General features: G+C 40.2%; 1 protein-coding gene across 5 annotated transcripts in view; it reads left to right on the forward strand.

Moving 5' to 3' along the window:
• Positions 1-25,927, forward strand: part of vav3b (vav 3 guanine nucleotide exchange factor b) — a 61,758-nt gene that overhangs the window by 29,663 nt on the left and 6,168 nt on the right. For 2 of the 5 annotated variants that reach the window (XM_067362418.1, XM_067362421.1), the window contains exons 17-25: positions 1,522-1,619; positions 2,180-2,202; positions 2,550-2,583; positions 8,734-8,864; positions 13,764-13,829; positions 19,504-19,538; positions 19,666-19,782; positions 20,609-20,696; positions 22,366-22,474. In XM_067362418.1, the coding sequence (XP_067218519.1) occupies positions 1,522-1,619; positions 2,180-2,202; positions 2,550-2,583; positions 8,734-8,864; positions 13,764-13,829; positions 19,504-19,538; positions 19,666-19,782; positions 20,609-20,696; positions 22,366-22,474 (701 nt within the window). Of the gene's footprint in view, positions 1-1,521; positions 1,620-2,179; positions 2,203-2,549; positions 2,584-8,733; positions 8,865-13,763; positions 13,830-19,503; positions 19,539-19,665; positions 19,783-20,608; positions 20,697-22,365; positions 22,475-25,562; positions 25,589-25,927 lie in introns of all 5 variants that reach the window. The other 3 variants (XM_067362423.1, XM_067362419.1, XM_067362422.1) reach the window with 2 other exon arrangements.

The raw sequence follows: 25,927 nt of genomic DNA on the forward strand, positions 1-25,927 counted from the left end.
TAACAAGTTCCATAGACTTCCATTGAAAAAGATCAAATGAATATCTTTGGATAGGAGTGTCGTACAAACATGAGGGTGGGCTCATTTGACTCGAGGCAGCAAACCGCCAATCACAAATCACCTTAAAGACATCATAGCCACGCCTTAGCAACCATTTAGAGCACCCTAGCAACCCAAAGCATAGGCAGATATCTTCAAATCTGAATATCATGGGGCATGGGGGTTGGTTTATATCATTCATACTGGCAAGCAGCCTTTGGTTTATCATTACTGGCAGTTGCCAAGCCACTCCCTAGCAACCAAACAGAGTACCATAGCAACCGTTTTGCAAGATCTATATCTCTGCATCAGAAAATCGTAAAGACATGGGGGTTGGTTTATATTGTCAAGCAGCCTTTGGAGTGTCATCATTGGTAGCTGCCGAGCCACTCCCTAGCAAACCAAACAGAGTACCCTAGCAACCGTTTAGCAAGATCTATATCTCTGCATCAGAGCATCATAGAGACATGGCGGTTGGCTCTTTTGACTAATGCTAGCAAACTGGACTTCCAACATGCTACACATGCTAGCAGTGAATAGCTACATGCTAATAGTGATTAGCTTAGGGTTTAATCATGACACAAACTAGTAAAAATGTGTTAGCATCATGCTGGTAGCATGCTAATTGTGTTAACATCTTGTTAAAAACGTGCTAACAACATGGTAATCATGCTAGCATAATGCTAGCATTATGCTAATCATGTTAGCATGTTGCTAGCATAATGTTAACATGATTAGCATGTTGTTAAAATAATGCTAGCATTTTGCTCATCATGTTAGCATGTTGCTAGCATTATGGTAACATGATAAACATCTTGTTAAAATAATGCTAGCAAAAAGGTAATAATGCTAGCATCATGCTATCATAATGTTAATCATGTTAGCATTTTGGTAGCATAATGGTAACATGATTAGCATCTTGTTTAAAAACATGCTAGCAGCATGCTAAGGGTGTTAGCATTATGCTAGCAAACATGCTAATCATGTTAACATTTTGCTAAAAACATCCTAACAGGATGGTAATTATGTTAGCATCATGCTAATCAAGAGTGCCGAGTTTTGCCACTGCAAGCACCATTCACATTTTCTTCAGGAAATGTACATTCTAGTTATAGTTATCATTCTTGGTGTAAATGAGCCTTTATAGTCTTTACAGTAACATGCACTGTATAAAGGTCCCCAATCAAGTTTTATCTATTGATAAGTTTTTAGAAAGATGTTTCATCAGCAGAACAATTTGCATGTTATTAAACAACAGTACAATCCATGGAACACACTGTACTTCTGTCCCTCACAGCCTTGTTTTATTCATGTCAAAAATTAAATATGATGCTGTTAGCCTGACTAAGGTCTATTGAAGCTAAATTACATGACCTGAAAGTTGATTTCATGGGGTCTTTAAAAGTCATGTATGCTGCATGTATGTAAAAAAAAAAAGTCAGCGTTGACCCATGTGACCTTTTTTATCCTATTGCTCTTCAGGGGAATTTTTAACCAAGGCTACCTTTGTACTAAATGTGGAAACGGGGCTCATAAGGGCTGTCTGGGAAGACTAGGAGTCTGTGGAAGGGCAGGTAATGGTCAGTAACAAGCTTCTTCATGTTAACATTTCATATTTGACAACAAAGAATAGAGAGCAAGAGAGAGAGTTTCTTTTCATACTAAATAGTATGAAAAGAAAGAATCATTGATGACTGTGACACACTGTTCACAGTTGATTCCTGATTTTTTTTTTTTCATGCACAAGTTAAAAGTTATAGAAAATTCTTATAACATATAAAGCAAGGAGTATGAACATAGCGACAATAACAAGAGTAGCTAAATAAAAAAAAAACAAATTAAAGAACAAAACAAATGGGCTAACATTGGCATAGAAAGGCATTGGCATAGAGAACTTTACATAAAGGTCTATTATGCAGAATTTATGTGCCTCATGTTAAAAAAAAAAGAAAAGCAAAACGTGTTTTGCATGAAAATCTCCTTAATGTGGCTCTCTAGATATTAGGCAGCTATTTTAATTGTACCTACTTGCTGGAGAGGTCTATAATACTCAATATAATGCCACAGAATTGTAATTTGTGCTTGTGTAGCCTTTTTGCTGCTTTTACAGTTTTCTTTTATTCTCTCATTATGATCTCAGGTGCTGCTGTTCAAAAAGCACAGGTGAGATAACAGACATTAATCTAAGTCTAAATTGATTGTCTATACGGTGCACTTCAAACATAATGCATTCTATTTTGAAAGTAGAGGAAAATTATTGTATAATGCAGTCTGAAGTATAGTATATGTATATTATTGACCTTTACATTTATAATTACTGTACTGACAGAAGTACAGTTTTGGAATGACAAAACTGACAGAATCATTGTTAGACCTTTTCTTTGTGTCAGTGTAAAATCATTTTGACAATATTTTTTACCAGTGTTGCAAAAAGCAGATAATAATAGCTGAGTGTGTACATATTGCAGAGAATCTGTTAATGATATTCTCTCTCCTCTCTTATTTCACAGAGAAAGACAACACCTAGGAAACAAGAAGACCCAGGTAGGTGTCTTTGTCTTCAGCATGCTTCTGTATATAGACTGTGAAGATCTCAAGACTGGTGTAAATATCTTTTATATACTGTATTTTTATGCATAGTCGTTTGTTCCCCATGATCAACCTTATTGTTGTTTAGATGAGGAGGTTCATTAAGCTAATTGCTGGAAACTTAGTAAGTAATTACTTAGTAAGTTACTAATAAGTAATTCTGTGAATGCAGATCTATGTGGCCATTCCAGATGATAACAATTCACAGTTTATAATCAGAATGTCTACTTTAAGCAGTTCTTTTGCACTTGCTTTTATGACCTTTTAATACATCATGCAGTATATACTGCAGAACCATTTAAAATGAACTAGTGACGAACGAATAGTGATCAAAAAATGGTGAGAAATGTAAAGAAAATACAGTCATCTAAATTTTAAATGGTGTGTATTATGCAAAATATTTTTGTGTAATTCGATCGCTGTGTATGTTAATGCAAGAGAGAGAGAGAGTTTAATGGATAAGACTTTAATGCACACTTCCTGTACTTTGTATTCAGCTCTTACTGTGATTTTCTGGAGTGAAAACGGACGCATATCTTTTATATGATGTACAGTAAACTTCATAAAACTCATCAGTAAAGTTTTGGCCATCATTCGGACGGGGTCCGCTACAACAGGCTTGTACTAATAGTGGATAAAAGCAAGATGACAACATAATTTATAACTGTAATTAAACTCCGCCCTCTTCTTGAAAGGGGGCTGGGATCAGCAGCTCATTTGCAATTAAAGGGACGCACAAAAACAGCTTGTTTTTGCTCACCCTCAAAAACTGGCTATTTTAACTTGCTATAATTTTTATTTATCTGTGGGTATTTTGAGCTAAAACACATACACATACACTCTGGAGACATCAGAGACTTATTTTACACCTTGTAAAAAGGGGAAAAATAGGTGCCCCTTACCCTAGTGTTGGGAAAATAATCCATAGATCTGTCAAGTACATATATAATACTCTAATTTAAAAAAAAATAATATAACCATTTATTATAATCTGGACATTCTTTTGTGTTACATCTTGTTGAAAGCATTTAGCACCGAAGAACAAATCTATTGAATTGCATCAGAATATTCTGCCAGGATTTCCAGCCATGATCTTTCTCAGAACCATGTCACAAATCATATGAGACATGTTATTTGAGTTATTGAATTTTTAATTAATTAATTTTGTAATGGTATAGAATTTCATTAAATTTGAATTGATCACAAGTTAAATGAGCAATCATGTTTCTTGTAAAAACTTGCTTTCAAGGTATTTTTAAAGTTTTTTTTTTTTGTCAACTGTGGCAACATTGTTATGTGTTTTGTCATTCTCAGAAGTATTACTTGTAAACAGTCAGGAGAGCTTCTCATTTTGCTCCAAAATCACTGCCACATCATTTTATTTTCAGAATGGTGAAACTTCATGCTCAGCTTAAACAGGTGCTGATTTTCAAAATTGCTGCTGTTCTGTTTTGCTCTACTGGGATTAAATAACAATCCTGAAATGCTGAAGGGGTGTATTCATGTTGATGGGAGGAAGAAGTGGTCAGAAACAATAAATTAGAAACAGCATAAATTGTAACGCATTCATAAATGGATTCTTTCTTCAGGAAGTCTAATGTTCACACCAATTTATAATTACAATCTTGGTTCAGGCAGTTAAAGATAACAAGTCAAGTTATAGGTTAACCAAGAATACATCATGGGATATTCTCGTAATCCTCTTAGATATCTTCCTTTGTTTCCTTACATGGATGATTTGTTACAGGATCACTAAGTCTACCAAAGCGTTTTTTCCAGCGGCTAGCATACTTTTCCAGATGTTTTTGATGTTTTGATGTTTTTCACTTTTCCAATGGGGAACATCAACAAGCAGAGAACGGAACAAAATAGATGAGAAATTAATATTGCTGGTCTCCAAACATACATAGCAGGTACTCTACATCGTGTTAACATTTTAAGTCTGAAACAAATGACCTGCAATATCAGTTATAAGTAACAGTGCCACGGATATTCTGTATCATAGCAACAAAACTGAAAAAAACGTTGCACTGCCGAAGCACTTTCAAGCGCTCACAGATAGGCGTTTTAAGCAGAGCGCTTTGGTGGACACAACCTAACTGCCACACTTTTCTCTTCCACAGATCTGCTAATAAACTGTACTTGTATCACCAGTTATAGTTTTAGGAATTCTATCACAAATTTTACACTCCTGGTGAACACCATATAAAACACCTGGGATGTCAAATATGTGTGTACTTTTAGTTAACTTCAAGCACCAGTCAGAGCTGCCAGGGTCAATCCAATTGGCTGTAATGGCAGAAATGGCGTGTCCAACAGTCAGTAGTGGTCACATTACACCCTAGTTCCCTTTCAAATGGGAACTCCCACTGTGTCCTCTAGAGGACACTTTGGGGAACATCTCCAGTGTGACTGGTGTCTGAAGTGTTTAAATGAAACAATGTCATTGGCCGATGACAGTCCGTGATGTCACTACTGGTGCAACCGTGAGTATAAAAGGGCACCTTTGTGCATGTGCGTTTAGTTCTTGAGGGAGCTGAATGTGCTGGGTAGGATGCATTCACAAAACTATGGTAAGAAGCTTTGTCTTTCTGTTCTCTCGTGAAGTACGGAAGTTATTGTTTGCACAAGTGTGTTCAGCTCTTGAGGGAGTTGAAGGCACTCATAGCGAAGCATTCGTGGTTGTTCTTATATGGTTCTTTCAGAGTGACAGAATCTGGCATTTGAACTTAGTGCGCTTAACTCCTGAGGGGGTTAAATGTGTGTTGTGTGATGCAGTCGCAGTGACTTGATCCACCCAGTTTGGACTCTCTCTTGACGGATGAGAGTATAGCACCTACTCTCTGCGGCTAGGGTCCCGCGGCTGCCATTGCGGTGAGGTAGGATCGAATGTGGGGGTTGTAGGCAGAGCACAGGAATATTTTTTTGTTTAAGCTCCTCTTGCTAGTTCTGGTACGGCTACTGATTAATTTGCTAGATCTAATTCTGAGGAATTAGACACAGAATTAAGGTTGAAGTTGCCTTCCTTTAAGTACGGGTCCTTTAAGTAGGTAGCTCCCTTTAAATTAGAAGCGTTTTGCTGAGGCCTCCACTCACCTGAGCTTCATCTAGACAGTGATTTCAAGTGTTGTGGCTCTCTGTAAGCTGCTGTGATAAGCTGTCTTTAAGGTTGAGTATTGTTTAGCCTCCTCTCGTTTTAGAGAGTCGTTCTGCTATGGCCTCCGTTCACCTGAACTCCATCCAGACAGTGACATCAAGTGTGTTGGCTCTCAATGGACTGCTGTGATAAGCTGTCTTTAAGGTTGAGCATGGTTTGGCCTCCTCTCATTCTAGAGAGTCGTTCTTCTGAGGCCTCCGCTCTTCTTAGCTCCATTTAGAGAGTGACATCAAGTGTGTCTGCCTTTGGTGGGCCGCTGTGGTAAGCTGTCTTCAAGATGGGAATTGTTTGGACTCCTCTCGCTATAGAGAGTTGTTCTGCTGAGGCTTCTGCTCTCTTGAGCTCTGTTTTGACAGCTGCCTTCCACCTCTGTGTGGTGTCTCTTAAGAAACAGGTAGCTCCCTTATGATAACCTAGAGGTAGCCACCTCTTTTTAAGGGGCTTTAGTAGGCAGCTCCCTTTTTGATATGCTGAAGTTTCAAGGTCACAGTTGCCTCCCCTGATTTGGGTTTACATAAGCAGGCGGCTCCCTTGTGGTCATGAAGTTGTAGCTGCCTCCCCCAAAATTAGGGTCCCCTAAGCAGGAGGCTCCTTCATTTTTCTGGAGGAAACTGCCTTCCCTATTTCAGGTTCTTTTAATAGGCAGCTTCCTTAGAATGTAAACTTTATCATATTCGCAAGGTCATAGCTGCCTCCCTATAGTGGGTTCTTAAGCAGGTGGCTCCATTGTTTAAGGTTCATATACACCGATCAGGCATAACATTATGACCACCTTCCTAATATTGTTTTGGTCCCCCTTTTGCTTCCAAAACAGCCCTGACCCATCGAGGCATGGACTCCACTAGACCCCTGAAGGTGTACTGTGGAATCTGGCACTAAGGTGTTAGCAGCAGATCCTTTAAGTCCTGTAAATTGCAGGGCCTCCATGGATCGGACTTGTTTGTTCAGCAAATCCCACAGATGCTTGATTGGATTGAGATCTGGGGAATTTGGAGCCAAGTCAACACCTTAAAACTCATTGTTGTGCTCCTTAAACCATTCCTGAACCATTTTGCTTTGTGGCAAGGTGCATTATCCTGCTGAAAGAGGCCACAGCCACCAGGGAATACCGTTTCCATGAAAGGGTGTACACGGTCTGCAACAATGCTTAGGAAGGTGGTACATGTCAAAGTAAGGTCTGCAACAAAGTAAGGTCTGCAACATGTCAAAGTACGGTCTGCAACAATGCTTAGGAAGGTGGTACATGTCAAAGTATGGCAGGAACCAAGGTTTCCCAGCAGAACATTGCCCAAAGCATCACACTGCCTCTGCCGGCTTACCTTCTTCCCATAGTTCATCCTGTTGCCATGTGTTCACCAGTTAAGCGGCCTGCCATCCATGTGATGTAAAAGAAAACATGATTCATCAGACCAGGCCACCTTCTTCCATTGCTCTGTGGTCCAGTTCTGATGCTCATGTGCCTACTGTTGGTACTTTCAATGGTGGACAGGGGTCATTATGGGCACCCTGACTGGTCTATGGCTAAGCAGCCCCATACGCAACAAACTGTGATGCACTGTGTATTCTGACACCTTTCTATCAGAACCAGCTTGAGCAATTTGAGCTACAGTAGCTCGTCTGTTGGATCAGACCACACAGGCCAGCCTTCCCCATGTGCATCAATGAGCCTTGGCCCATGACCCTGTCATCGGTTCACCACTGTTCCTTCCTTGGACACTTTTGATAGAGACTGACCACTGCAGACCAGGAACACCCCACAGGAGCTGCAGTTTTGGAGATGTTCTGACCCAGTCATCTAGCCATCACAATTTAGCCCTTGTCAAACTCACTCAAATCTTCACGCTTGCCCATTTTTCCTGCTTCTAACACAAATGTTCATTTGCTGCCTAATATATGCCACTCACTAACAGATGCCTTGATGAAGAGATAATCAGTGTAACTTAAAATATTAAACCAAGTGTATCAGTGAAGTTGCCTGAAGTTCTCCATAAAACTCTCCAATACATGTAAAACAACAGTTTTTTTATGATCTGCTTTACGACCTGGGCACCTGGCAGTATTAAAAACAACAGGTTTATAGACTGGATACTAAGGAGCTGTTTTATGCTAGAAGAAACCCCCATCCTCTGGGTGAGTTTACTTTTCCCCCAGTTTTATTAACCACCATAAACTGAGGCTCTAGAGAAAGAAACCATCTAAGATGATCTCCTTCTCTGTCATTGGTTAGTGTGACTGCGTCTGATTTAGTGGATGGGATTGTGGAAACAACAAATGCTGCTATACATCACTTTATTTGTCCTGTGTGAATGAGAAAATTGGACATTTGCTTTGGGTTGGGAGGGCCAAACACAGAGATCCAGCACAGTGCTACATTATATTGGGGCAAAATCAGTGGCTATATTGCTTGATGTGAAATAAATGTTCATAAATATAAGAGGCCATTAAGCATTTATTATCATAAGCATATTGGTAAACACTTTTCTTAGTTGCTTTGGGAGCTATTTTTCTGGCTTTTTTGTTGTTGTTTGTTTTTTGTCTTTGGGGAGAAATGTGCATTCAGGCATATTTTGCCTAATTTCTCTCTTTTTTCTTAATTTTTGTCAATTTCATAAGGTGTATAACTCAGCACCTCTAATCTTTTTCATAGTTCCTCATTGTACTGTATTTAATTTAAATGCATTCGCAAGCCATTTGACATATATAATCTGTAATATTCAATGAGAAAATGGGTGGGACCATTGGAAATTGATTTGAAAATGGCCGTTAATATCAGCATGTGGTCAAGTGGTTGAAAAATAAAAGGGTTTGGTGATGTCAGCGAAAAAGACTTTTCAGAAGTGACAGAGATCAAAAATCTTTTCTTTGGAATTATCTATGCAAAATAAGACCACAGACCTGGTTTAGGTATAAGGCCAATTTTGATTTTATGTTTAATTTTGTTTTTACAGGTTTGCCAAAAATGTTGGTCATCAGAGATTATTTTGGAGTCCCCAGTCCTCAGGGCGGACTGCTGCTGAATGCTCAGATTGGTGATGTCATAGAGGTCATCTGTGCTGATCCCCACAGCTCCTGGTGGCAGGTCAGATAAAGTACTGCAGTATTTAAACACCATGTATTGTATTCTGTGGTGTCATGGGACCCTGAAGCTTGATCACAACATATATCAAAGCAAACAGGGAGCACAAAAACTTTTTATTTTACTTGTGACATTTCAACCAAATGATACATGCAGTAACCAGTATTTCCATAGCCAATGGGTGGTCGGCCCATTTAAATTATCCCATGCTTTACTCACCCTCAAGCCATCCTAGGTGTATATGACTATCTTCATATCCAAATACATTTGGAGATATAGTTAAAATATCCACATTTAAAAAAAAAAATCCATCCATCCATCATAAAAGTAATCAATACGGCTCCAGGGGGTTAATAAAGGACTTTTCAAGTGAAGCGATGGTTTTTCGTAAGAAAAAATATCCATATTTTAAACTATAATAACTAGCTTCTGTCAGACGGCCATACACATACACTTGCAGCGGAAGAGTAACTTCTGACCTGAAGCATGACATAATGACGAATGTGGAAAGGCAGAGGATAGAGCAAAACAAAACACCGGTCACTAATTAGAAGTCTAAAATGAGAATTTTTAATGAGAAATGTCGGAGGATTTCGAAGTGAAAGAAGATGAGCTTGAGTTAGTTGCCCAGCCCTTGTTTGAACCATGAGAGGTTATGCTACTTCTACATCCTACATTGCATCAGGGGGTTACTCATTAGCCACAAGTCGACTTGCGCAGCATGTGTACGGTTGTCTGCCGGAAGCTAGTTATTTGAATTTATAAAGATTTAAATATGGAGATTTTTCTTACACAAATGCATCATTTAGCTTCAAAATGCCTGTATTAACCCCCTGGAGCCGTATAGATTATTTTTTTATGATGGATGGATGGATGAATTTTTTAACTAATTAATTAATATTACTCTGTATTCACAGCACTAATATGATATTTGATTATTATTGAGCAAACTTGTTGAGTATATAATATGCTACTGTAAATGCAAACACATCTGTATTCAACTCATGAGTTATTTTAGGCCACTTACACACTGCAACTAAATTTGGTTGTCAGTTCACCTCTTAGTGCTTAATCGCGTTCTGTACACACACAGTTCAGTAAAATACAGGAGTGACAACCACATTCTCCGACCGTATTAACTCCTGAAAAATACAGGTAGTGACAACTGCATTTACAGAAATTCTATGCGGTGTGTACGGAACCGAACTGAACAACTAGTTGTTAATGACGTTTTTTAATGTTCATCAGAGATGTGTCTCCCTTTTGTATGTGCGGTGAATCACAGGAAAAGCATGAGCCTTGACTCATTCGAGTTGCCAGATCTTGCTAGTCAAATGAGCGAAAAAGAATAAGCCCATAATAAACCGAAATAAATCCAAATGCTTTATGCTGAAAATAAGACCAAAATATCACGATTCATGTCTGCTCACTTTGACCCGTTCGCTTTATGAGATGAGCTTAAACAACAAGCCAAAAATGCTTATAATGAGTGACCATGACAACACAGAAAGAGCATGCTCTGTGTGTCTGTACAAGCATAAACAAAACACGACGCCTCCATCGACTGTGTTTGAGTAATGAGTGTTTTGTCACTGTATTGGTCACGATAACGGATACCAAACACGAGAGACGCCAGAATGGTTTCCAAGCTGTCAATCATCGCATTTTCGAGAGTGAGTCGTGTTCTGTACACACGTGTAATGATAATTTAGGGGATTCACTCCTGTATTTAAATGCGGTTGTCACTCCTGAAATTTACAGTGTGTACATGGCCTTCTTATCACTGAGATACTATTAAAGTTTTTATGAATGTTTTAAATAAGTGTTTATTTTTATATTCTCTGGTTTCATTTTCATTTTATTTAAAGTGCCCCTATTATGCTATTTGCAATGTTCTGTTTAGGAGGTCTCCTACAACAAGTTTACATTTATAAAAAGTCAAAAAACACTTCCATTTTGTCATATTATACATTTTACATCACCACATTTTTCAATGATTCTCAGATGGCTCATCGGATGAGTCAGTCTCTCTAAGTCCCTCTTTTCCGTGAGCCTGCTCTGCTCTGATTGGCCAGACGGCCCAGTCTGTTGTGATTAGTCTATTGCTTACAGCGTGTATGGAAACAAACTCCCATTACCATAACTGATTCAGCTCTGGAGGCTTCCTAAAACTCAGCGATTGTACTGTACACACTGTAAAGACAGTAACAATGGTGTCGATTTTACCATATCAATCTAAGCACGAGTCCGATGATGAAACATTGGAAGAGCTAGTTATTCAACCCAAACCTCTATCACAAGGACAACTTGAGCAGGACATTTCTCAGTGATACGCTACTCAGTTTGACGTACATTATGAGATGTTGCAACTGTAATTCCTCACCATCATCCTTTGGAAGTGAAAATAAACCAAATTTACTTTAACAGCGCAAAACACAGCATCTTGTCGACATGTCATCCACACGAATGAGCTACAGCGTTTGAGGGGGGTTCAAGTTTTCGTGCGATGTTCACACAGAAGGTAGGAGGGCATTATGCAAATGTGTTAACTTGTGCCGCGTGAACTTTACGGAAATGGAATTCGACTCGTTTAAGCAGTTCAGAGTCGAATCTTTACTTAACTTTATTTATGATGCACTTTCAGATTTACAATTGTTTACATTCACATATACCTACATTACACACTGCATGAAAGGTCAGTTTCAAAAATCCATAATAGGGGCGCTTTAAAGTTTTAGTAATTTTGTTGTATGTTTTTGACAGGTTTTTGTATTTTAAAAATGTCTATATAGTTTTTAAATACATTTTTTTATTTAATTTTTAGCTATTTTAACACATCAAGTAAAACTAAATGAAAATGAGAAAACATAAAACTAAAACCAAAAACATAAAAAAAAACATTTTTATTATTTTAAATAAAATGGAGGTGAACTGAAATAAAATATACAAATATTAAACTTATTTTATTTCAGCTAAAGCAGCATTTTAGCTGAAATAAAATAAGTTTAATATTTGTATATTTTATTTCCGTTAACCTCCATTTTATTTAAAATACATTTACATTTACATTTGGCAGACGCTTTTATCCAAAGCGACTTACATTGCATTATACTATACATTTGTATCTGAGTATGTGCAATCCCTGGGATCAAACCCATGACCTTGGCATTGCTAGTGCCATGCTCTAACCACTGAGCTACAGGAAAGCTAATACAGGAAAATAATAAAAATGTTTTTTTTTTATGTTTTTGGTTTTAGTTTTATTTTAACTATAATAACCCTGACTAAACCTAATTCAACACAACTTCAGTACAATGTATCAATGTTACACTAAATAGTGACTGAAAATGTTTATTTTTCACAATGCTTTCTAATATGCACAGAAACCTAAATGAGCCTTCAGATATAGGGACTGCAGAGCATAGTCTTTGTTCAGGCATGTTTGTACATTGCAGTTTTGTCTGGAGCTTATTCTCACAGACTGTGTTATTTATTTCCCGCTCGTGCCGGGCTGTTGTGGCTCTTTTTCTCAATGGTTTATAGTGGCACTAAAACCTCATCTTCCTCCTGGTGTTGCTCCAATCTGGCCGACGTGCCTCAAACAGCTCGGCAGGGAATAGACACTTAGCAAGATTTCCCATGCTTTATGCTGGGCTATTTCTGCCTGATAACACATACCGAGGTAAAAAAAAAAAACAAAAAAAAAACCTACAGGTCAAAAATGGATGCCAAGAGATTCATCGAGCCAACAGACTGCGACAGGCAGTGGCTAGACGTGCATGTCAGCCGTGGTTCTTCACGCACTAGGCAGGTCACGGAGGGGAGTGAGAAGCGCTACTATTGAATGATAATGCACATCACTGGTTTATTTTATCTTGTGTGAAACGACACTTAACTCTTAATAAGGCTACTAAATCTTCAGGGTCCCATGACACCAAAGAATGGAATTACAGAGCACTAAGCATCCATCTCCCATGTTACTGGAAGACAATTATCTCTGTCCCGTTGCCAGAACAGTGCAATCGATCACTGTAATTTAATTTGATCCTTTAGGCTGCCAACTGTTTACTCTAATGGGGTAATAAGTTTAATCTTTATCATACGCTTATCTGTGGCATAACAAATATAAAGGGCTTTCAAAAGCTACGGCGAAACATTATTAAGCCAAATAAATCATGAATACAGTTCCAGTTTGGGGCTCCAATCTAATTTGCGGTAGAGGTGCATTTTTCTGAAATTCATTTCATACTTGTTAGAGATGATCTTAAAGGGAGCCTGGATAGAAAAGTATATATTTTTTCAGTATAGTTGTTTGAGAAGATATTCATGACTCCTTCAGTCAAACCTTCAGCCAAACTCGCAATCAATCATAGGCTGCTAAATTTTGGCATCTGGTTCCGCCACGTTCACAGCGCATTATAACCTCCCAGCTGTTGTTTCATACTGAGTGGGGGGAATTGTCTGTTTTTATCCAGAAATATACAGATAATTGTGGCTGAAGCCATGCAAGAAATGAGCCTATTTTAAAACTGGCATTCAGCCTGTGATTGCTCAATACAATCTATTGCGTGTGGACATAATATGAAACTCAAGTCTAATGTAATTCATAAATCCAAATGTGCTCGGAGCAGCAATATCAAACAATGGCTTATTGGCGAGTGTCATGATTCACGAGGTTCTGCTGTGGAAGCTGTATGATTATTCAGCATTAGATGATGCTTTCATTCTGATGCGTAACGGAGTTTAACCGTGGGTAGGGGCTGAACAGTAATTAACTGTGGCTCTAAATGAGATTCACTGCTTGTTGTGAGCTAATTGTCTTAGATTTATTAAAGCAAAGGGGAGGGGGGAGCATCGCCTCAAGGCAAATATAATGCAATTAACAACCACACGTCCTGGCAGGGCAAAATCCTGACAACAAAAGAGACCGGCTTCTTTCCAAGTGATGCAGTCAAGCCCTGCCCATGTGTAAGTATGTATATTTGGATGACTTGCACAATCCTTTTAATGCTGTTGATTTGTATTTGTATTTGTATTTTTTTTTTTAAATTAATACTTTAGCTAGGTTGCATTACATTTATTAGTAAAAACTGACAGTAATTATACATTGTTATTTCCTTTTCAGTCCTTTTCAATGCTGTTATTTTGAACTTTTTGGTCATCAAAAAATCCTGAGTAAAAATATTATCATAATCATAATTTTCTCACAAAAAAACTGTTCGCATTCAGTCAGTCACGTTCAACGTATGTCGGACAGACAGACGAATGGGAATCTCGCTAGAGAGGCCAATCTACTTTGAGTGTAACTAAAACAAGCCAATGCGCATTGGCATGCAAAGATTTGCAGCAGCTGTTCTGGCCTGCTCTGCACGGGTATATAATGAGCAGCAGGTGCATTGCATCTTTAGCTTTTCACTTCGGAGCCGAGCGGTTCGTTTGTTCCTGTCTTTAATCTGCAAGCAGTGTTTTCAAAAAAAGAGCCAGTTCTTCAAGGAAGAAGCTTTCTCTTTATTAGTGTTTGCGTGTCAGTGCTACGGCGGTGATCGAGTCCTCTCATTTGTGTGTGTGCGCCTTCAGTGAGCGCTAAAAGGCTGTTATTACAGCTGGTGACGGTGCGTGTTTTCAGAGTGCTAAAAAGCTGTTATTACAGCTGGTAAGAGCTGCACCTTCAATGAGCAAGTGCACACTACAGGCTGCACATTCCCTGTCAGTGTTTCCACGATCTTTCCCCCATGTGCTTCAGCACCAAGAGAGAGCAAGTCTCCTAAAGGAGCTTACATGGGTTTGAGTTGCGTCTTCCAAAGATGACATTCCAACCGTGTGTTTCTGGATGCTGTCGTTTCCTGTCCTCACTGACGGCCATGATCATAGTGTGCTGAAATGATGTTCGTGGGTAATTCATGTTTTCGCATGTGAAGGTCGCGACTCTTCTTTCTCCGGGAAGCTTGAGTCCCCTCTGTTGTTGGCCAGCTGCCGCTTGTGTGTTAAAGCACAGCCACGACACTCTGGTATACCGCAGAGTTCAGCGAGAGCAGACCTCTCGCTCCTCTGCATGTTGTGTGCCGTCGAGCTGTCAGGCTGCAGCACAAGTTGTCATGGCAACCCAGCGCTCACTCGGCGCTCTAGATGCGCGATCTCCTTGCCTGTTCTCCATTGTAGCACCCTCTCTGGTGCACCAGAAGAGGTCTACTTTGGTGACATAGTTTGGGTGACTTGAGGATTGAGGGCCTCTCTTTTGGGGAACCAACCCCCTAGGGCCCCTCCTCTCTAGCGCATTGCAAGCTGTGCAGCTTCAGGATTGGATTGCTGGTCCTTCTCATAGGGTAACCTAGCATTTCATTCAGGGCTCCAGCTGCCAGAAACCTCACCATACTCATCCTCCTCTTTATCGCCAGCGGGCAGCAGCACGCAGTCCGAGGAGGCAACCAAAGCCTCTTCTGCACCCCCTGCCCAACCGTGGAACCAGGTAAGTGTTGCACAGCACACTTAGCCCTGCTACGGGCTGCCTCACATAGAGAGCCCCCCGAGCCACGTCCCTGTGTTCCACCTCGCTGCCCCACTGCGGGTACGCCTATGGTCCCCTTGGTCCTGCTGTTACGGTCTCTGCGAGCCTGGCTAGTGCTCCCCAGTCTGTCTCGCTGGCTCATTCAGACCATCAGGCTCAGCTGTGATTCAATTCACCCTGCATCCCCACAAGTTCAGGGGCATCCACTTCACTTCAGCCTGCCCATTCGGGCTGGCCCTGTCTCCCCGTGTCTTCACAAAAGTTGTGGAGGGAGCCCTTGCTCCCATGAGAGAACAGGGCATTCACATCCTCAATGACTGGCTCATCCTAGCTCAGTCTCGGGATCAGTTGTGCGAACACAGGGACCTGGTGCTCAGTCACCTCAGCCAGTTGGGCCTTCAGGTTAACTGGGAAAAGTGTAACTCTCCCCTTTGCAGAGGATCTCTTTTCTCAGTATGGAGTTGGATTCGGTCGATCAGACAGCACACCTCACAGAGGAACGTGCTCAGTCTGTGTTGAACTGCTTGAATATGTTCAAAGGCAGGACAGCGGTCCTACTGAAATTCTTTCAGAAGCTCCTGGGCATATGGCAGCTGCATAAACCCCACTCGGTTTGCTTCTTATGAGATTGCTTCAGCACTGGCTTCACGGCAGAGTCCCGAGATGGGCATGGCAATGTGGCACATCCCCAGTTGCAGTCACTCCGGAATGCTGCCAAGCCTTCAGCCTGTGGTTGGACCCCTTGTTTCTTCAGGCAGGAGTGCCACTAGAGCAGGTGTCCCGGCATGCTGTGGTGTTCACAGATTACTGGGGTGCCACGTACAACGGGCATGCAGTGTCAGGGGTGTGGACAGGCCCCCAACTGCATTGGCACATCAACTGCCTCAAGTTGCTAGCAGTACGTCTTGCCCTAAGCCACCTGAAGAGGCCGTTACAGGGCAAGCACGTGCTGGTCTGTACGGACAACACTGCGACCATTGTGTACATCAACCGCCAAGGTGGTCTACACTCTCATCGCATGTCCCAACTCGCCCACCATCTTCTCCTTTGGATTCAGAAGCATCTGAGGTTGCTTCGCGTCATTCATGTCGCGCTGCCAGGAGAGTGGCAACTCCACCCCCAGGTGGTTCAGCTGATTTGGTTCAGTCTGAGGGAACACTCGGCACAGATACACTGGTAAACAGCTGGCCCTGGGGCCTTCGCAAATATGCATTTCTCCCAGTGAGCCTACTTGCACAGATCTTGTGCAAAGTCAGGGGGGATGAGGAGCAGGTCCTGTTAGTTGCTGTTGGTTGCCTATTGGCCCAACCGGACCTGGTTCCCGGAACTTATGCTCCTCGCGACAGCCCCTCCCTGGTGCATTCTTTCTCAGAGACAGGGCACCCTTTGGCACCCGCGTCCAGACCTCTGGAAACTCCATGTCTGGTCCCTGGACGGGACGCAGTGGATATAGGTGACTTATCCCCCGAGGTACTTAACACCATCACTTCAGCACGTGCACTGTCTACGAGACGTGCTTACGCCTCGAAGTGGAATCTGTTTGTTGAGTGGTGTTCTTCTCACCGAGAAGAACCCCGAAGATTTTTGATCGGATTCGTGCTTTCCTTTTTGCAGCAAAAAAAAAAGTTCATGCTGCCACAATATCTGCATACCACGACCACATCAATGGCAAGTGTGTTGGTAAGCACGACCTGGTCATCAGGTTCCTTAGGGGGGCGAGACAGCGAGTTAAATCCTCCTCAACCTCCTCTTGGGGCCTTGCTCTGTTGCTTTGAGCACTCCAGAATGCTCCTTTCATCCCTTGCAGTCAGCAGACTTAAAGATTCTGTTAATGAAGTCTTTGCTGCTGGTAGCATTGGTCTCCATCAAGAGGGTAGGGGACCTGCAGGCATTTTCGGTCGACGAATCTTGCCTAGAGTTTGGGCCAGGCGACAGCCACATGGTACAGAGACCCCGGCCTGGCTATGTGCCCAAGGTTCCTACCACTCCCTTCAGCGACCAGATAGTGAGCCTGCAAGCACTGCCCCCAGAGGAGGCAGACCCAGCCCTGACTTTGCTCTGTCCAGTCCGTGCTTTGTGACTGTATATAGACAGAACTCAAGGCCTTAGGACCTCAGACCAGCTCTTTGTCTGTTACTGAGGCCAGCAGAAGGAAAAGGCTGTCTTCAAGCAGAGGATGGCCAACTGGATAGTGGACGCCATCGCCTTGGCTTACCAAGCACAAGGCATGCCCTGCCCGCTCAGGTCGCATGCTCACTCTACGAGAGGTGTTACATCTTCCTGGATGCTGGCTCGTGGCACCTTGCTGACAGATACTTGTAGAGCTGCGGGCTGGGCAACACCTAACATGTTCACTAGGTTCTATAGCCTTGGTGTTGAGCCGGTCTCCTCCTGTGTTCTCACCTCAACCGGTCAGAGGCATGGAGAGGCCCCGGCTTAGTGTTGGCTTGCTGCGCTTACATGCGCTTATTGCTCCAGTGAGTCCCTACAAGGCAGACCCTGTTGAGTCCTCCAATTACCCTTCGGCAGCTGGACGTGGCAGAGCATCTGGTGCCAGGCCTATACTCCGTTGTATCCTTGAGAACCGGATTTAGGCTGGGTTCCATATGTGTGACCCTATGGGGATCCCATATGTGTATTCCACGGTTGCTCCTAAATGAAGCCTGTGTCTTTTCCTTTGGGAGAACCCACCTCTTATCAGGTTGGAGTCACCCCAGTACTTCCATATGTAGTACAGCCCTACAGGGTTAGTCCATATGTACATCTCCACATAACTCCTTCTGGGAAGGATGTGGCATCCGCAGCATTCCTTTTCTAGTGAAAAGGTACGCTTTCCCAGTGTTATCCAATAGTCTCACTGAATGGGTTGTGTGTAACAGCAGTGATCGACACTCTCTGTGTTAGCCCTGTCCCACCGTCCTTTAGGCAAGGGGGTGCAGGAGGTTTGCACAGAGCACTGGAAGGGGGCAGCACCCATGGCGCTTTGGTAGGGATTCCTATTCGTCAATCTGTCCGACATACGTCGAACATGACCGACTCAATGGGAACGTCTCGGTTACAAAGGTAACCCTTGTTCCCTGAAGGAGGGAATGGAGACGTACGTCCCATCGCCATGGACCCCGTACCCCGCTGCGCGGCTGACTCACCTGCTCAGCTCCTTAGCAAAAACCTCAAGATACAATGCACCTGCTGTTCATTATATACCCACGCAGAGCAGGGCAGAGCAGCTGCTGCAAACAATTGCATGCCAATGTGCATTTGCTCGTTTTAGTTGCACTCAAAGTAGGTCGGCCTCTCTAGCGAGATTCCTATTCATCGGTTCTGAGAGTTACGAGAGTTACCTTTGTAACCAAGATGTTTTCCACATTGATAAATATAATAAATGTTTTTTAAGCACCAAATCAGCATATTAGAATGATTGATGAAGGATCATGTAACATTGAAGACTCCAATATTATTAATTAAATTCAACATATAAGAATTGAGTTAGAATAAATCAAATGAATTCCTTAAAAGTCAACCATTTAAAATGTGTAAAATTAGCAAACACCATTACAAAAACCACAAACTGACATAAAAAGCAAAGAGTGAAACTGCCCAACTAAATGAAACACTTTCAATACAATCAACATTAACATCTAATCTTATGTTAATTCATGTGTTTCTATTTCCTTCAGTGATTCTACTTGTTATCATCAGGTGTCTTTAATGTGGGCAATAAAAACTAAATAGTTGTTAATTCATCTTTGACGTCTGTCTGTTATTCAGATATTTTTGTTTAAATTTTACTTGTATTTTGCTGGTTTTAAATGGTTGACATTAAGGAATTAATTTGATTAATTTTAACTCATTCTATTTGTTGAATTAATAATATTGCTTGTAATCTGTTGCCAAAATTTTATGGAGTAGATATAGCGTATTACTTTTTGCAGTGTATTATTTATATACTGTTTATAGATGGATGGATAGATAGATGTTTGTTTATACTGTAATATACTGCCTTTTGTTCACTATCCAGTCCAGTCATCCATTCAAAAAAATATAATAATAATAATGAATTATATTTGCTAACATAAATAGGTATATTTGGTAGTGTATATATGCAAGACATTTGTTTATAATGTGTCTCATGCTCAGGTACCCAGGACAATTGACTATTCAGGCCAACCCTGGTAAGTCTAAATGTTTAACCACATTTACTCCCAATATCCACATGACAAAAAAATAACCTGCATGACTACATGTGCTGAGCGCTGTTGTTTTGGTTTCAACCACATGCATGTTGGCTTGTGCGAGCAGGTTTGCTGGGCCCATAGAGAGGCACCACGCAGAGTCCGAGCTCATGGAGAGAGAGAACAGCACCTACCTGGTGCGATACAGGAGCCGGGAGAGCAGAGAGTATGCCATCAGCATCAAGTATGACTAGCTATTATACCACTTCATATATTGGAGCAAGAGTGTTTTTATTGCACATAAAATTGGCATGACGGATGGTCAATGAGGTTCTTGCACAAACGTCCTTTTGCATGCAAAGCTTAGCTTTCTTCATGCATTTCCCTCCATCCAACTCAATACATTATGCATCACGGAATTTGCATACAGCTCATTGTGTAGCATTGTTGTGGTCGGTGAGTTATCACACCACATGCTCAGTGTGGGCTTTATTACCTCAGAACATTTTATATTTGCTTGTCTCATGATTAAACCAATCACAGGGTCTCTGTCAAAACATTTTATACTCTTTATGTGGGGCTTTAGGTCCCGTGGGTGTATTGACCTGCGGTCAGAGACTGACAGCACTATTTCACATCCTTATGTTAAAGGAAGTTGTCCACAACACGCTTACGTTTAAAGTTTACAGGTATTGTGGTTTTTCTATAGCTGGTCCAGGGTCATGGAATAACCTGTCAATGGACATTGCATCTTCTCCTGCTCATGACATCTTTAGATCCAGTATTAAAGGGATAGTTCACCCAAAAATGAAAATCATTTACTGACCCTCATGTCCTTTTTTGGTGAACTTTCCTATTGAGGCTCATCTTAGGTGTAAAAAGCATTTTAATTGCACATTTAAAGCATTTTAGTGTGCAATTGTTTTTAATGTGTCCCATAAATAAAAAGATATGACTTAGCTTAACATTTGTTTGTCAGCCCATTCCCAGGGAAAACTCCCTTGATATGGCTGACATTGTGGAAGTATTGACAATCCTGTATTGTGACAATGATTCTCTGCCATCTGCAGGTACAACAATGATGTGAAGCACATTAAGATCCTCACTAAGGAGGGCTGCTTCTACATTGCTGAAAGCAGGACATTCAAGACTGTATTAGTAAGTGGGTTTGAGTTGCACAGAAGCAATGGTCCTCATCAGCATTTGCTCTATTTATCATAACCGTATGAATACATATGTAGGGTGCTATAATTCAGTGTCGCTATCTGTGCTGCAGAGACCTGAGCTTTTTTTATCGGAAAGCCAGAACATTTGCTGATCTGCATATTTCTGTATTTCATTAGCATAATTAATAACCTGGGTCCAGCTATTAATCCATTAGAGTCACCAATACTACTGCAACCTTGTTACATTTTCTTTTAGATGGTTTTAAAATGACAAAGTTTTCCCTTAGAAAAAATTTCTGTGGTGACAGCATGTAACAAGGATGGTAAAGCTTTGATGTATACAAAAGTACTGAAAGATTACCAATTCATACATCATGGTTCTCCAGGGCATGTCAAATAATACATAGTATTATCATGATACACACCCATAAAACCATATACGTATTGCTAGATATAGATCATTTTAATTTTAACTTTTATAGATTCATTTTAAGCATTTATAAGCAACTGTAGCTATTCCACTAAGATAAAAGATGGGGTTTCCCAAATGCAGTAATTTCAAATGAAATGCTTAGTAAGGTTGCTCGTAAAAATGTAAATTTAAATAAATAAAAATAATGAAAATGAAACAATCACAAAAAAAACATGAACATGCGGATGTGTTGTTAAATTTTTGAAATATTAATTTAAAGCTGCAGTCCGTCAGTTTTGCCTCATTGTCGCCATCACTGTTTGGAAAATGCAATTGCAGTTGTTTGTGGAATTATCATCTTTAGGCGAGTTGTGCATCGACATGGTTCCTCAGCGCGAATTAATCTAATGTTTGCTGTCAGTCACCACAACGGCGTGGATACTTTACTTCGGAATCACAGATTATAGTCTTGAAGTATGACCAAAATAAGAACTTTCACCAGAAAATGTCATCTGAACAAGTAAGTAACATGTCTGCCACTTTTGTTCTGACCAACTGAGAAAAAAAGCATTACATTAAATCGTACCAATGGTGATTAAATCTAACGATCGCTTAGCTTGGATCACTTCAAACCGTGCAAATTATTATTATTATTGTTGTTACGTTGTTCTCAAATTGTCAATGTTAACAACATCAGCATTGCGTCACAGTCACATTTAGCATTACCTGTAGATTTCAATTTCTGTAGCCACTCCGCAGTCCAAAGTCTTTTGCTTTTGACTATGGGTGAGTCTCCAGTTGTCACTGATGATTGTCATTTGGACCTTTCTGGAATACAATCCGCCATTAAAAAAATAAGTTTAATTATTGCAGCTGCTGTGAGAAAAGGCTATAAATGATCCGCCACCTGCAGCTTCCTCACATGCGATATAGCCCACTAGACAGATGTGACACAATGACACAACGATGAACGGCGGCATGCTTGAATTTCCTCTGGAAAACCACCATTACCGCTCTTTTTATAAAACATTATTATAAGCTTACCGTTGTGAATCCGGCTAAGGTAAGGAGATAATTTTGAACACTGGCTGGTTATGTATTTGCTCAGAAATTGATTTTGGATCATTTTTAACCAAACAATTTATGGACAGCTTTAAAATCTCAAGGGGTACTTAAAGTAAATATTTTAGCTGGCAAAAAATTGAGAATGCTTATAATGAGCTTCTATACTTGTGATGTTTCTGTCCAGGAACTGGTTGAATATTACAAACAGCACTCTCTGAAAGAGGGTTTCCGTACACTGGACACGAATCTGCAGAAGCCGTATAAGGAGCTCAGTAGTGGACTCAGAACTGCTGGTTAGTATCTACATCTCCTTTAGATTAATTCTGATTATATGATGGCATTAGTCTCTTAGCCCTGTTCACACTGACAGCAACTTGCAGTTATGTGACCAGTATTATTTTTCAGTTATCTCAACCATTGCGACTTGTGAACGTTGGGAGAAGTATAACTTTTTGCAGACGCCAAAAAAATTAAGCTGCATGACTGTTTTCAACATTGATGATGATAAGAAATGTTTCTTGAGCAGCAAATCAGCATATTACAATGATTTCTGTAGGATCATGTGAGTAAAGATGCTGAAAATTCAGCTTTTCCATTACAGAAAGAAATTATATTTTAAAATATATTCAAATAGAAAACAGTTATTTAAAATTGTAATAATATTTCACAAATGTACTGTTTTTACTGTATTTTTAAATGTAGCTGTGGTAAGCATAAGAGACTTTTGAATGGTAGTGTATTACTGTGAGCGACTTCACTGTTCTGCACTTAATCTATGTACAGAAAAGTAAAAAAAAAAATATTAAAAAAATTATTATTTATACTTTATTATAAAGAGATTTAATTAAAGAATTGCCTCATTCAAATTACGATTGATTAATGCATTGACAATGATCTCATGATGTGATGCATTACTGTAAGTAGAGCTGGGTAGTAACGGATTACCTGTAATCTGGATTATGTAATCAGATTCCAAAAATCAAGTACTTGTAATTAGAGTAAACTTCTTTTTAAAATACTCGTAATCAGACTACAGTTACTTTTTTATGGATTACACAATTACATATTATTTACACAATGGCAGTAAGTTGTTCACAATTCATTGATTCTCCTAATTTTTCTTTTTTTTTTTTTTTTTACATTTATATTTTTTCATAATAAACCTGCCGCTTATATACGTTTGTGAGATTTTTGAGTTTTTCCGGTGGTGAGGGGGAAATATACGTAGATGATATATATATATAATATATAATATATGAAATATAAATGAAATATTTGATGTACAGTAGCAGTGATATTGCTATGAATTTCATGTTTTTCAATATTTATTTTTTTGTAATGTTGCTGTTTTCTAAATTTACTTAATTTTAAGTAAATATGTTTTAAAATCATAAGATTTGATTTTGTTTTATTCATTGTTACTATCAGCAAACACTAACAGGTATATTAGTGTTAGTATTTTGAAGTATTAACTGTTCATACATTGTGCTTTAAAAATCTGTTGAGGCTCTTGTTGGTGAATAGAATATATTCTGGAATTTTGGGATATATTTTTTCTTTGTATCTATCAAAATAGTACAAGATTATCCTACAATACTGTATATGTGACCTCAAATAAGAGTTAGCACAAAAGTAAATGTAATCCAAAAGTAGTCAGATTACGTTACCAAAAATATGTAATCTAAGAGATTATATTACTGATTACAAATTTTGTCATGTAATTTCTAATCAGTAACTGATTACAATTCATAAGTAATCTACCCAGCTCTGACTGTAAGCACTGCTGTAATTTATATACAAACATACAAAATTGTTCCACTGTAGAATGCAAAAAACTGCTTTGTTGCCACAACATAAAGATATCATCTTTGTCAAAGAGTAACGGGCAGTTACGCAATAACACTTAGTGCATCCAGCAGCAGGAACATGTACTAGTAGCCAACAGTACAGCGACTTGTCGACCTCCAGCGATTAAAATCACCGTCAGTGTGAACGGGTCTTCAGACAGGTCCTCTTTTAATGCCAGGAGGCATAGCTTACGGTCAGGATGTATTTTTATCTTGAGACTTACGTATGTGTCCCGACACCTCTCTGACTCTTTTGATTAAAAATAGATGTTGAACACTTGACATGCTGGCCGTTGGGTGAAAATATAAAGTGTGCACGCACACATGTTGCTTTCATGGGAAAAAAGCATACGTCTTTACTCCAGCTCTTATTGCCCAAGATGGCTTCTCAAAGAGACAGACCAATGCTGTGAAGCGAGCCGTACCCACTCGGCACCTGGCAGCAGGAAAAAGGCTGTTTGTGTCTGCTGCAGGCGACGTGGCGAGAGAGAGGACTCGGCTAAACAAGACGCCAGCATTGCACTCAAGTAGCACAGGCAATCTCCCTGACACAACATGACAGTTTGGTTTGAGTTACAGGAAAAAGCCATGATGGATGCTAAGCTTCCCCTCACCTATAGGGACTTGGCTGGTTTTCTTTCTCGCAGCTGAGAGAAAAAACAGTCCCTGCACTGAGAAATGAAAGGGCAGCTAGTGGAGTCATGGAAAGTTAGCTTTATTGAACAGAGACAGATGTGTCACGTAGAAAAAGGCTTAGCGAAGAGTACAGATCTGTTGATAGAAAGAACAGTATAGAGGGGATTGTGAGTTAGGGATTTCGCTGTTCTATTTGTCCTTTTTTCTCAGCATCCTCGGCTTGTTAGAGGTGTGTATACTCAACTGCCACTCTAGGTAACGTATCCTTTCACAAACCGCAGCAGAAAATCCAGGCCCTTGATGCATCCTGGGACATCGCTCTTGCTGATGTGCCCCAAACCAAAAACACATACGCCAACAGATCAGTCGGCGTGTGGGCGCTGACACATCTGCAGGCACCGAGTGTTTGGTAAACATGTTGAACACAGAGCGAGATATCAGGGCTGAGTTTGATAAGCTAATGTGAGAAAAGTTATTTGCAATACAGATTGCATCGGTTTCAATTCTGCATAGATATCGAACGTGTGGTTAGCCGCATGATTTCTGAAACCATTTTCTGAGAGACAGTGTCACAGGAAAAAGTAGTTGGCTCATCATCTACTGCTTCGTTCCCCCCAGAGGAGATGCAAAGCAGGAAGGCAAACATATTGTGGATCTGACGTTTGCTAGTTTACATATTAGAAAGTCCTGGATGCTCAGATGGGCGTTCAGATGGTAACAGGACTCTGTGCTCTGGATGAACGCAATCACAGCTGCGTCAGTGACAGGGCCAGGAGCACACACCTGGCAAAAGCTATCAGAACACCTAGAAAAAAAAAAAAACATCTTGAAAATTATAAGAATGGGTTGCCCATGAAATTCCAAACCTGCATGACTTTTTCTTCTGTTTTTTATCAAGATCCCAGCCACTCCTGTCCTGATAGTGTAAGTAATCCATAAACGTAGTCAATATGGCTGAAGAAGTCCAAATTTTGGTCTTTTCTGTGATCATTTACTCACTCAAATGTCTTTCCAAACCACTTTGACCTTCTTCTGTGAAACATGAAAGTACATGTTTTGAGAAATGTCTCAGTGTTTTTTTTTCCAAGTCAATGGGGTCCAAAATAGGACTGGGTAATAAATCAACAAACATATTTATTGAAAAAATAAATCCACAATATCGATAATAAACAAAACTTTTTTTAGATATTCTGCCTATATCTACTACTAGACGATAAGGCGTGTTGCTAAAAAAGGCTGCGTATTGCTTGTGGTGTTTTTAGT

The sequence above is a fragment of the Chanodichthys erythropterus genome, chromosome 16 (assembly GCF_024489055.1).
Source record: "Chanodichthys erythropterus isolate Z2021 chromosome 16, ASM2448905v1, whole genome shotgun sequence".
Lineage (NCBI taxonomy): Eukaryota > Metazoa > Chordata > Actinopteri > Cypriniformes > Xenocyprididae > Chanodichthys > Chanodichthys erythropterus.